This window comes from Crotalus tigris, unplaced genomic scaffold (assembly GCF_016545835.1).
Source record: "Crotalus tigris isolate CLP2741 ecotype Arizona unplaced genomic scaffold, ASM1654583v1 scf7180000017601.7605149639:7615979, whole genome shotgun sequence".
Classification (NCBI taxonomy): Eukaryota; Metazoa; Chordata; class Lepidosauria; order Squamata; family Viperidae; genus Crotalus; species Crotalus tigris.
Genome location: NW_024096505.1, coordinates 483,947 through 497,086, shown reverse-complemented (window position 1 = coordinate 497,086; position 13,140 = coordinate 483,947). Strand labels below are relative to the sequence as shown.

The window sequence follows — 13,140 nt, the reverse complement described above, 5'->3', positions numbered from 1 at the left end:
CCTCTGCTCTTCCCCAGTAGCATATTGGACACCTTCCGACCTGAGGGTCTCATCTTCCAGCGTCATATCTTTTTGCCTTTTAATACTGTCCATGGGGTTTTCATGGAAAAGATACTGGAGTGGTTTGCCATTTCCTTCTCCAGCGGATCACATTTTGTCAGAACTCTCTGCTATGACCTGTCCGTCTTGGGTGGCCCTGTACGTCATAGCTTATATCTTCATTGAGTTACACAAGCCCCTTCGCCACGACAAGGCAGTAATCCATAAAGGGGAATATTTCCTAACAAGATGATATTTTAGTGTTATTTCTTTGTTATATTTATAGCCTACTGCGATCCATATTTTCTTAGCAATATTAATATTGGGGATATGTTTTTTGCCAAATAGTTTAAAAACTTTTGAATGCCTTTAGATTTTTGTATTGCTTTATTTATTTGTTGCTGGCTTTTATTTTAATGTTATATTGTACTGCCTTACTTTTTTCTTTGTTTCTGATTTATTTCAGTTTTATTCAACATACTTTTATTATCATAATGTTACTGTTATTTTTATATTTTAAATTTCTCTCTGCTTTGCACACAGAAATTTGATTATTGGCAACCTAGTAAACATAATAACAATTATGTTTTAAGCAAACTTTTTCATTCTTTTTAATAGGCAGAGACTTGATGAATAGGCAACAGAAATACAAGGATATATTTAGCTGCTTAGCTGTGGATTGTGAGCCTGTCCTCCCTTCCTGTGGTTCTGTCAAGGAAAGCCAGAACCTTATCATGGTATGTGAGAAACTGTTGCCCAATCTCTTAAAACAAAAATTCCAATCGCCTCTGCAGGAGAAGATTGACAGCGCTTTAAGTACCTGTGCAAACAGATTTCTTTCTGACCAAGAGATTATCACAGCAACTCAAGTGCTAGTAGACATTTTGAAACCTCTGCAGATCTGCGATTCCCGCTTTGTTTACCGATATCCTGACTGCAAATATAGCACAACACTCTAAATGAATATTTTCTTGGAATCTTTGGGCTATAAACTACATACTTCTTCTGCTATGGAAGTTAAAAGAATGGAGTTGCCCAGCAAATTCTTCAGAACATGAGCACTTGGATTTGTACTGGACATTCGCCGTCTTCCAGATTAAACTCTATGGCTATTTGGTTTACTTTTTCAGGACTCATATAGAATTGTAGCATCCATGTGATTACATATGTCAAAGCTACATATTATTGTTCTCATTCTCTCATTTCATATTTATTTCTGTTATTGAATTATTTCAAGATGTATTTCTCAAAAGGTATTTTGGAGATCCAACATATTTTCAAAGAAATATTGATCCTTTCTTGTTTCCTATCCATTCTATTCAATGATTCAAAACCCAATTCCAAATGATTTATATAAGATCATTTATTCTATTCAAGATAGCAGCCTCTCCATTCTACTTATAGAAATGGGGGGGGGGGGTTTCCATACAAAATCCTATATTGGAATAAACCTATACTTGATGTACAGCAGTGCCATATTTTCTACATTAGTCCTCGATTTATGATCATTCATTTTGTGACTGATCAACAGCACCGATAAAAGTAAATAACAATCCACAATCCACTTCATACTTATTGCAGCATTCTCAGGACAATGTGATCCCAATGTGGGTGCTTGGTGACTGGCTCACATTTACAACAGTTGTAGCATCCCAGGTGTTCTGTTTTAGAATCAGAGACATCAAAGCAAGGCAGGAGTAACAAAACACAACTTCTTTATTGAGATCACAAACAGAACAGAACAGCAAACAAAATGGCGCTTGCCCTTTTATACTCCCTTTTGCAGGGACAGCATCAGCCTATCAATGCAAGGCTAATCTCCCACCTTGCACATGCTCACAAGGCTGGAGACAGCCTGTCTGGTCCCAGGCAACCACATGGTCTGCCCGGGCCTTCTACAGCAGCGGTTCTCAACCTATGGGTCGCGACCCCATTTGGGGTCGAACGACCATTTTACGGGGGTCGCCAAACAACGCGATCTGCCATTTTTCCCCCTCAGGGGGCGGCGCCGCGCATGCGCGCCGCGTCCGTGTGACCGGGGGTCGCCGTATAAAAAGGTTGAGAACTGCTGTTCTACAGCCTCCTGAGCCTGCTGAGTCATTCAGCAGGCCCAGGACATAACACCAGGGTCACTTGCAGCCGTCTCAGCCAGGTTCCAACAAGCAAAGTCATTTTAGGTAATTTATCTAGATGTCCTTGAGTTCTTTCATTATTACACATTTCCAAAGTTCTTATTCTTTTCTTCATTTTAAAGTGTTAGATAATGATTATGTTATTTATCTGTTAACATTTGAAATCTACCAAATATAACCCCAAGTTCTGATAAGAAATATTTTCTTTCAATCACAAAATGTATGGAAAGGAAATTTCTTGAGTCCTGCTCTTCTGGAAGATAGAGTACACAGATAGAAACATATGTATGGAAGAGAAAGAGAGAAAGAGAATTTTATTATGATCCCAGGCCAGAGTTACAAATAAAGCACATTAATACTAAAATAAAAACAAAACAGGATAAGAATGTTTCAATTGGTGGTGGATTCATCAGTGGACCAATGAAGGTATATCTAATTTTACAAGGAGTGTAATAGAATTTGGCTGTGTTCAAGGAAACTAAATCATACTAATCTGATAACAATAATTGTACAGAAAACAAGCTCAGGATTTCCTGGCTGTTTTATCAGGTAAAGAATCATAAGATGAGTCTTAGGATCCTTACAGAGGGTACAATACCGTATAACAAGATGTGAGGTACAATTTCAATATCCCCCCTGTCTGTAGGGACACAGCTGTAGCACATAGGGAACTTTTTTATATCAGTCCTCCAAAACTACTTCAGGAAAGTATTGAAGCATGCTAAAATTAGTATTCTTTGAAATTCAGAGACAGTTACATGATGTAAACATCTTGCTGATTTCAAAAAGGGAGCTTGAAAGGTCAGAGAAACCTTCTTACATAGAGCAGTCTGGTCTTGTTGGCTTTCCAGGTCTTAGGTAACTTGAGTATATTTTATGGGATGAGGTTTTGGTTTAGAACACGGGTGTCAAACTCGCCATATCACGTGACGTGTCACAAAGTATCACGACTCTTTTTGCATTGCCGGCAATGGGGTGGTTGCAGCTTCAGTATGATGAAACTGGCCTACAGGCTGGCAGTTTGACACCCCTGGTCTAGAAGAATTATGGACAATAATTAAAAGAAGAAAAAGGAGGTAGGGTTGTAAGGTTTGATAAGGAAGATGGGAAAAGCCAAAATTTAATTTCAATAGGAAGGGTAAGTAATTTTAGAAAGCTGTTTCTAAGGAATTAACTTTGGCAAGAATAGAAATGGTTTGATGACGAACTAAGGAATAATCCAAATATATGGAGCAATCATGCAAAAAGCAGTGGGGGGGGGGGGGAAGAAGAGAGAGAGAGAGAGATTTGCATTTCTTTTATAATAATTACATACTTAAATATAATGTGATTTTACCTGAAATTGGAATACTTTAAAAGTATTTCACAATAGCTCAATAATATTTTTCTAGAAGAATGATAGAAGGTTGAAGCTGAGAGATTTCAGCATGTTACATGATGCTTAATAAGTTCACAACTAAGGTGGAAATTTTAATGGGAAGTTTCTTTCTGATTTTCAGCTCATACTTTTGACCTTTTTATGAATTAAATGTTTTGTCTACATTCATCTTAATGTGTTTTTTTTAAAACAAGTGACATAGAATTCAGCTATTCAATTACTTTTATGGCCATATAAGGTTAAGACATTGCATTACATATATTATTTTTAAGTTCATTTCAGCGTTTTATATATAACACATGTAAACATGTACATGTGGATTATAAAGCAAAATGATATTTTACTGGTTGAATTACCTCCTCATGATGATAGTGTCAGGTTTTCAAACTAGGGTTATGAGAGTGCCTCCAGTTAAGAGTACACACTTTAGTGAATTGAGGATGGGCCACAGGGCCTGCACAGCTCAGATATCCTGGAGTTTGCAGCCATTCAGTACCACCTACCTCTGAAGCTGCTATCTTTCATGGTCTCCTGGAAGAACCTTTTACCCCTGAAAGCTGTGATTGTGCCCTTTTTTCCATCCTACTTCTGCTATAGTGAAGCATACGTCTTATTACTTCTAAAAATGCAAGAGCCCTATTCTATATAAATAAAAGAGGTTCTAGGACATAAATTGTCTATAATTTTTGCTGGCAAATTATTAATAGAAGGAAGTGGGAGCTATGCTAAAGATCAGACACCAAAATGGACATTCTCAAATACACATATAGTACACAGTTTTCATTTTAACAGCCTATTTAGCTCCAACTAAATACATTTTCTGGTGCTGCAGATAATTCAAGTAGCCTTTTAAAAAGAACATTTTAAGATTAACACAAAGTTATCTTTAGCTAAAACCCTAACATGTCTATTCATTTACGTGAACAATTTAACAGTGGCTGCACAAGGATTAACGTTTGATGAGGTAGCTGAGAAACTTATGGTAGCACTTAAAGAATTAGGACGATACACCATCAACCACTTAAAGCGCAACCCAAACAAGATCCAAGTGTGTGGAAATCTTGCTCCATTCTCCTTAAGACACTGTTGGATTTTCTCACCTGAAAATTGAAACATGAAAAATGCCCTAGGTTTTGGTTCTGCTAAATTACAACCCACCTGGAAGGGCTTGACAGTTCTTCTGAGAGCTAGTGCATTTTAGGGGATGGGTGGGTGGGGATTGGATCAAAAGATAGCATATTTCTATTTCATGTACACCCACAGAGTTTCTATACTGGAAAAAAAGAGGATTGTATACCACTCCCCTTTTATACCACTCAAATGTCCCTGATAGAGACTCAGTCAAATTCTAGCCAATTTGATTTCTGCTGGTTCTTTTTATGGAACACAATATTTAATACTTTTCTCTAATCCTATTAATGTAGATTGTTCAGTTTGTTTCTGGTGGGGGTTCCATTTACAAAGGAACCTGTGTAGGTCAATGCCAAATAGAATCATTCCCTTTCCAAAAATACAGAACTTTTCTTTTTGTTCTTTCCTCATTCAAGTAGGATTTGTGTTACCGATGATGACAAATAAGACCTAATTGCCAGTTGGTTGGACTATTGCAATGTGCTTAACTGGGGGTATCTTCGCAGATGATTCAGAAGCTGCAGCTGGTAAAAAAAACATGGGGATAGATTGCTGCTGGCACAATCCCACCAGCATAGAATAATACTAACACTTTTCAGGCTGCTGCATTGATTACCAGTAGGCCCAATTCAAACTGCTGACCATTACCTTGAAAGCTCTTTACAGCATAGCACTAGAACACAACAAGCAATGCCTTGTCAGGATTGAATTTGTCCAGAATGATAATATAGAACAGGCTTGTTGGAGGTACCTTCTTTGAGAGGTAAGTTGGGAGTAAAGCAGATGGCAGGCCTTCTCAGTGGCCCTCCTACTCTTTGGAACAGCCTTATCCCAGCACTCCATTGGCCACAATCTTTGCAATACACAAGCACCTAAAGTCATATTTTTCCTATGGATCTTTGCCCCTGATTATTTCTAAGGGGTAATCATAGAATTTTGAATACCGTTTAATATTAACACAATGGGGTGGCTGCTGGCTGCATGTGACCCTGGACAGCTAGTAAAATGGCCCAATAAGATTGTAATAATAAAAATATTTTTAAAAGGAAGTTTGTTATTTATATACATTTAACTATATATTTTATTTGAAGCCCAAGACAATTCCTCTTCAATCAATGTGACCCAAGCAAGCCAAAACTAGAGTCTGCAGGGCATTTCAGCCTTGCTGGTACTCTATTTCACGTGTGTAGTCGTGCATCCTACATTTTTTCTGCACCTGCAACTTTCCTCGCTGGGAATTAACAGCCCAGCCTGATCTTGCAATCTTGGTAGTTCACTTCTATTTTAGGTACAAAGGGCGCTCACCTCTGACTTGAGATTTAGAGTAATTGGTTAATACAGCAAATGTTTTCTTGCAATTTTGGAAAGATTCAATAGTTCCAGTTCCTTGATTCCTATCAATATCTTTGGTTGCATCTATGCCACAAATGGTTAGAAAAGTTTTCTATGTCTGCACCTGTACGAGTGCAAATATTCAAGAAAGTTCTATTCACAATGGATCCAACTCATTGTAAGAAAGTAATCAAATACTCTGTTTTTGTTTTGTTTTTTGATGGAAGGTTATCTGCAACGAGATACATCATAAGTAGGCAGGCTCTTTGTGGCATATGTTTTGCAAAACACAACATAATACCCAAGTGTTGATTAGGTAGCCCCCCAAAATAGTTGAGTGATTCAAGTTTGAACATTGTAAATTCATTAGTGGCATAGCTTTAACAGTAATGCACAAGGCGTTTTCTATGAATTAGCTGCAATACCGATTAGTTTTTTTTAAATATAAACTTAGCATCCTTTTCATATTTTAGCTTATATTGACCTTTTACTTTTTTGAAACCAACTCTTCAGCTCTGGCCTAGTCAACTTCTTCATGTATGATTTTGATCTCAAATCCTCATCTGAGGTGTTTGTGCAGCTCCATCATTTTCTTCTGTCATCCACTTTTTTCTCAATGGGATTATTTGTCATTAATATCTCTTTAAGAACTCTTATTATTCTTAAACTTATTTTCTCTTTATCTTCTTGTCACTGCTTTGTATCATTAATATTTATGGCTAACTCCAAACTAAGAGTCACATTTGTGATATGTGTGGCTATATAAATTGATTTTAATAAATACAAAGGCTTAGCCACTTTTTTCTCTCTTAAAATCAAGTACCTCAGTATTACAGTCACTCTCTCTAAAGTTCTTACATTTTACTTTCTAAAGTAAATCTTTATTAAACAGTAATAGAACAAAGACAACTGATTCTCTTAGCATTCCTCCACTCTTTGTATGATAAAGTTGTCATTAGGACATGTCAGGAATTTTTTGAAAGAGCCATGTTTGACTTTCTCATCTGCCAACCAGCGGTACAGCAATTATTTCATGTCTCTCTGAAAGATCTGCAATTTGCTTTTACAAAGCCATCAAATCTGAGTAATCTTTATCCCTTATAGGATTTGATTTATAGCACACTGAATCTAAGTAATGATGAACCTCACTAGCCTACTTCACAAAAAGGTGATGGAAGATATCTGCAAAGAACAAAAGTAACAGCAGATGACATGATCTGTGGACATAATCTATATAAATTAAGAGCATGAATACAAACTGCTCCTTCCTAGATTGATATAGGGTAATCTACTAGAACAATTTAAAACAGTGGAGAAATCAAGCAACACCTATTTATTTGCATTCTTAGCATATTGCCTGTCAGTTCCATAAGGTAGACCAGGCTTGAAAATCAACTCCACAGGAAGATTAGAACTAGTTTATTGGTAGGCTATAGTAACAAATCTCCTAAATTGGATATGTTTTTTTCCTCTTCCCTCTTCACCCCAGTGAATCAGGGAGGGGCTAACCTGAGTCTTTTAATATTATCTCTGTTTTCAGGGAATGCCTTTGTCCATTTTGCTTATGTAATAGTTTCTGAATATTTATTTGAAAGCTACCTCAAATAATGAAGAATGCATGTTAACCTGATGGCAGAATGTTGGCATTTACACAAGCCTTCCACTGCTACGGGAAATGGCACAAATTATCAGGTCCTCACATTTCTTTTCCTGGATCTGATCTTTAAAAAGAAAATCTTGCAAACTTATATTAAGAGCTACCAGTTACAAATCAGAAATTCACAGGAAATTTTAGTTAGAATCCTGTAATGCCTAAGCTTTTTTATTTGGATATATCATTTCATACAGGTCTGGAGATTAAATACTGTGCTATATTCAATAGTGGAGAAACTATAGTTTTCTCATAACAAATATATCCCCCCCCCCCGAGAATGCACAGGTTTTAGATTTACTCCATTCTGTTTTTTCTGAGGTTTTCGCGGGTATTTGTATGTAGGTCTTTGTTGTTCGGGTTTTCTCCCGCGTAAAATTGGAAGTGTCTTGGCGACGTTTCGACGAAGTCCCATTCGTCATCTTCAGGCTGGTGTTTTCAGCTTCGTGCTTTGAGCAGCAATGTTTGCTGCTCAAAGCACGAAGCTGAAAACACCAGCCTGAAGATGACGAATGGGACTTCGTCGAAACGTCGCCAAGACACTTCCAATTTTACGCGGGAGAAAACCCGAACAACCAATGTTTAAAAAGGCAATGCTAAATCTGCAAAACTAATTATTTGTGACTATGGAAGTTATCTTTATACTTGGGTCAACTGTCCATGCTAGGATAATTCTATGTGAGCAAAATGACATTTTCTCACTGAAGGGATATTTTACCTCTGGAATTTCAGCACTGAAACACAACAGCTATTTATTTCATTGGAAATAAGCCAAATAAACACCAACATTAATCCTTTGCTCACATTGTAAACTAATACTCTTAGCCTATCAAACAAAATATTCTGAAATGTAAGACAATAAGAATTCTCTCTTGCCATGTTGTCCAGTTTTGGGGCATTTCAAATAAACCATCTTTGTTTGTATTAGCAGATAACACAATTTCAGTTTACTTATTGAAGAATACAAACTATATATGCGGGGCTAAGATTAAATACCAATTCTCTTCAGTGCCATACTTGAAAGTGCTATGTATTACACTGATTCTGAAACTATTATCTGAAGTACTGTGATAAGGTAACTGTTTTGAAACTGGTTTTGGTCACAGTAATTTCTGATTTTTCTCTTACCCTTCTGGAGGCATGGTCTGCTGAGAACAATGTAAGAACCATTATTTCAACAAATCTTGATAGTTTCTTTCAACAACATCAAATATAGTAAAACATTTATAGAACTTAACAATTATCAGTTCAATTCAGAAGTTTATGAATCAGTAAACTAATCCACTGGGATGAACAAAGAACTTGGATTTCAATTTAATGGGTTTTCATGTGACAGGTGAAGCATATGGGAGCAACTGGATAAAAAATATTATCAGTAATTTTAAACAATGAACATGCCCTAAAGGACACTAACGCTTTAAAAATTTATCAGTGATTGAATTACATAATAAGCAAAAATATAGCATGATTTGTACTTAAGACAATGTAGCCATATGCTTGCTAAAAAAACAACTGGAATGTACATTTCTTATTTTGGTTAGGTAAAGATATCATTCTCAAACTATTTCCTGTATAACTCCTTACTAAATTCCAAGGTGCCTAAATTGAATCTTCAAAATCCCATTAAGTTATATTTCATTGGAGCTTCTAACTAGGTTATTTCATTTATTACTTCTACAATTTGGCATCAGCTATTAGTCTGTCATTGCAGGAAGTGCAATTTAACAATAAATCAGTCTGAAGGACATATATCTTGAGGATACATACCATATATATATATATTTAAAAATAATCATACTTTTGTAAGCAATATTTACAGTAGACACCTCAATTCTACCATATATATGTAAAACTTAAAAACAAGAAATTTTAGGCTCTAATCTTTATACATATATTTATATTCAGTTTTATATATATTTATATATATATTATATATATACACACACACAAAAGAGTATATATAAAATATATATAATCAGATTTTTAAAAAATCAACAATAATGGGGCCATGTACATAATTTTTTTAAAACTCAAACAATACAAAACTTTAAACATTAAACAATTTTAATAAAAGTTTCTGTACAATGCTAAGCAGTTTTATTTACATATAGAAAATGTAATAGGAGTAATGTTTGAAATTACAGAACTCCTTAAAATTTCAATGGCAGGTAATCTGGAAAAAATAACAGCATTCCATTCACAAATATTTTCAAGCAATAAATATGTATTTATAAATAGTGTAAATTTACATCAAGATTAGAAACAAAATCACAAATCTGAAGTTTATTCTTTAGTCTATGTGCAACCCATTTATCTTTGTGACTTGGCTGTTAATTTTTTTAAAATTTTATTTAGGAAAGAAAAAGTAACCATCATGGTTTCAAAACAAGATAGAATAACATAAAAGCAGTAGAAAAAAAAGTATCACCTAAGTTTCACATTAAAAAACAAAGTAGCCCAAAGAAAGACATAAAATTCTAACTACCTTACATAGAAAGGACCAGCTAAGCCAGTACTTTTCCAAGAAGAAGGAGGGGAAAAAAAATCTTTCAAGGGGAGTGGAATAGAGAATTTGATGAAACCAATTCATCAGCCCAGAAACAGAGAAATAGAAAAAAGGTGGTCTTCAAGTCAGTAGTCTGTATAATGTTGCCAGTTTTGTCAGATATATACAAAACATGGGATTTTTTTTTCAATTCAGCTGAATGAGCTTTCTATTTTTTAAAATTCTGGAGTAGGAGCTGTGCTCTCTCCTGTCCAGTTGGTTGACACTCCACACTTGGAAGGTTGCATAGACACAGCTTTCAGCCAGCAGCCTTATGGGATCGCTACAAAAATCCATGGTGCAGAACTGGGTCACTTCCTGAATATCAGAAAAGATTTTATATAAATGTCCTTGGAAATATGTCAAGATGAAGATGATGGCAATGGAGGTGCCTGTAAAGAGAAAACACATCAGATTTACCTTTTAAAAAAACCTTCATATATATATAGGACAAGTATTCAGTATATATATAGGATTTGACCTACAGTAGTCAATCTATTCTAAATGCTGTTCCACTGCAGCTTTTCAAAACAATTTGCAATTTCAGTGGTGACAAAGTAAATGAATATTTTAGAAGCATCTGCAAGTCTGCACTACTATAACCTATAATGCAGTTAAAGCTTCATTTAAATCCCATTCACAATCAAATTAAACAAACTACATACAAAACAACGTACTGTACTGTAGTATGTTTATTATCTTTGTTGAAAAAAAGGTTAATCAGTTCCTAAAGGGTAAGTCGAGTCAGATATTTTAATTTAGGAGATGACCAAGGAATGCAAGTTTGAGGGGCCCTATTACATAAGACACACATTTTGGTTATCAACATCAAAGTAGGCTCTTCTGGACAGTTTTATGCACAAGAACTCTATATATCTAAAAAATACTTTGTCAATGTTCACAAGACTGGAAAGAGATATAAGACAGTAGCGAAAGACTATTGTCTCCACCAATCCAGTCTGGATGACATTGTACAAATGGGACAAAATGCAACCCCATTCATACTTTTCCCAGGACCTTCAAGAAAGGTTCTTCAACAAAATCATTCCAAGAGTAATGTGCAGAATATACAGAAGGTCAAAGAAAACTCCAGAGTAATGGCAAAAAATCTGAAAGCTCTCAGAATGATGCACACATGGGATGATACCAGGAAGAAAATCCCTGCTGCATGATCCAGCATGGTTTTGGGACAATGTTCTATGAAAAAGAGGAGATGAAAATGATATCTTTTGACATGAATTTTTTTGAAGAAAATAATACCTTCCATTCCAATTAAAAAAAAAAACTCATCCCAACTGTGAAGCATGATAGTGGGAAGATTATGGTTTGAGGCTATTTTGCAGCTTCAGAACTTGAACAAGTTAGCATCACTGAGAAAACTGTACTAGAAATTTCCACAAGATAATGTCATGGTATCTTATCTGTGAGTCAAAAGTTAAACTAATGTGCTTCATGAAGCATGACAAAAATCCTCAAACATTTTGGGATGACCGAGTTCATACCTTGATTTTAATTCAAGATTCTCGCAAGACTTGAAGTGAACAGTTTATGGAAGATAGTGCAAAAATATCAACCAATTTAAGCAGATTTGCAAAGGATAATGGACCACAGTGCCTCCAGACCAATTGTGGGGTTCATCAACAGGTAAAGAAATATTAGTTTGAAATCTATTACATGGAGTACCATCATTACTAAATTAAACGTTTCCCCGCTTTCCCCCAAACAAGCAGTGAATTATAGGTGAATGTTTTTTTTTAACCAAATCTATATGTTGTGGTTTTTTTTTTAAATAAAATCTCTTTATATATTAATAGGATTTTGATGAAGCTTGGATCACATTGTAGGTGAAAGTATGCAGGATATGCATTAATGAAAGATCTACAAAGTTCACAGTTTCTGTCATCCCCATAATCAGAGGACATTTTAACATTTTATTCATTTTCTTCAGTTCATTTAGAGACACATACCCTTCAAACTTACATAATCTTCCTAACTTCTCATGTGTACAGAGCTTTCAGCTTTCTTGTTCTCTGCCTGTTTGAAACTTTATTCTTAAAAGTTCAGAAATGACCTGACCTGAATTACTGCAGGATTAAATGACCTGAATTATTGCAGGAAATTAGTTTGAAAGATCCAGATAAGTAAAAGGGATAGTGGAAATTACTGAAACTAACACCTAAGTACATTAGAATAAGGTAGATTTAAAGCCAAGTGCTTGAATCTGAGGGGATGCAGAAACTGTTTTCATTTTTTTTTTTTTTACAAAATGGGGCACTCTCCAGCTTATCAAGAAAAGTAGGAATATCTTAAATTAGACACAAAGATTACTTGCAGAAGTGCATCAGCATTAAAAGAAACTTCCCAATTGATGGGCTAAGAAATGGAGGAAAGGCCCAGGTCAATCTAGAAGAATTTGCTCTGAAGTTTCTCTTACATCTCTGTTATTTTATTATTCTGCTAATTTTCTGGAATGTTGAAGAAGATAAACAGATTTGCTCATCTAGAACCTATTTTAACTTTTCCCAAAGGGGAACTATATTGAAATAGACCTAAGCAAAGCAATTGATAAAAAGAGGGGGCCACAACCCAAGTCATCAAAAGATTGATAAGGAACATATGATCAACATGAATGAATTTAAGGTTCCGGGATCAAACCAATTACATTACAGGAACTTGCAGATTTCATCTTGGCGCTATTTTCTACAATTTATGAGAAAAATGGAGGTGAGGCACAGTACTTTACCCTTTTACAAGGGGAAACAAGAGCTTAATAAACTATTGACCAATCAGCTTGATGTTACAACTAGCAAAACGTTGGAATGGATTATTTAGAAGTTGCTCTATCAATGTTTAGAAAAGAATGCATTGCATTGAGAGAGCTATCATGGATTTATCCATAAACAAGACAGTCCGTGCCCCACTGAGTTGTTTC

The 13,140-nt window shown here is 35.4% G+C and overlaps 2 protein-coding genes across 8 annotated transcripts in view; one reads left to right on the top strand and one right to left on the bottom strand.

Annotated features, from left to right (window-relative positions):
• The window catches only part of DIPK2B (divergent protein kinase domain 2B), a 36,436-nt gene extending 34,656 nt beyond the window's left edge, over nucleotides 1-1,780 (top strand). The window contains exon 5 of the mRNA XM_039368214.1: nucleotides 658-1,780. Within this exon, the coding sequence (XP_039224148.1) occupies nucleotides 658-998 (341 nt within the window). The 3' untranslated portion in view covers nucleotides 999-1,780. The remainder of the gene's footprint in view (nucleotides 1-657) is intronic.
• Nucleotides 1,781-9,709: 7,929 nt separating this feature from the next.
• KDM6A (lysine demethylase 6A) overlaps nucleotides 9,710-13,140 on the bottom strand; it is a 211,797-nt gene continuing 208,366 nt past the window's right edge. For all 7 annotated transcript variants that reach the window (XR_005559737.1, XR_005559740.1, XR_005559741.1 and 4 more), the window contains one exon: nucleotides 9,710-10,600. Coding sequence is in view for 3 of the 7 variants with exons in the window: in XM_039368138.1 (XP_039224072.1) it covers nucleotides 10,571-10,600 (30 nt within the window). In the remaining 4 variants the exon portion in view is untranslated. The remainder of the gene's footprint in view (nucleotides 10,601-13,140) is intronic.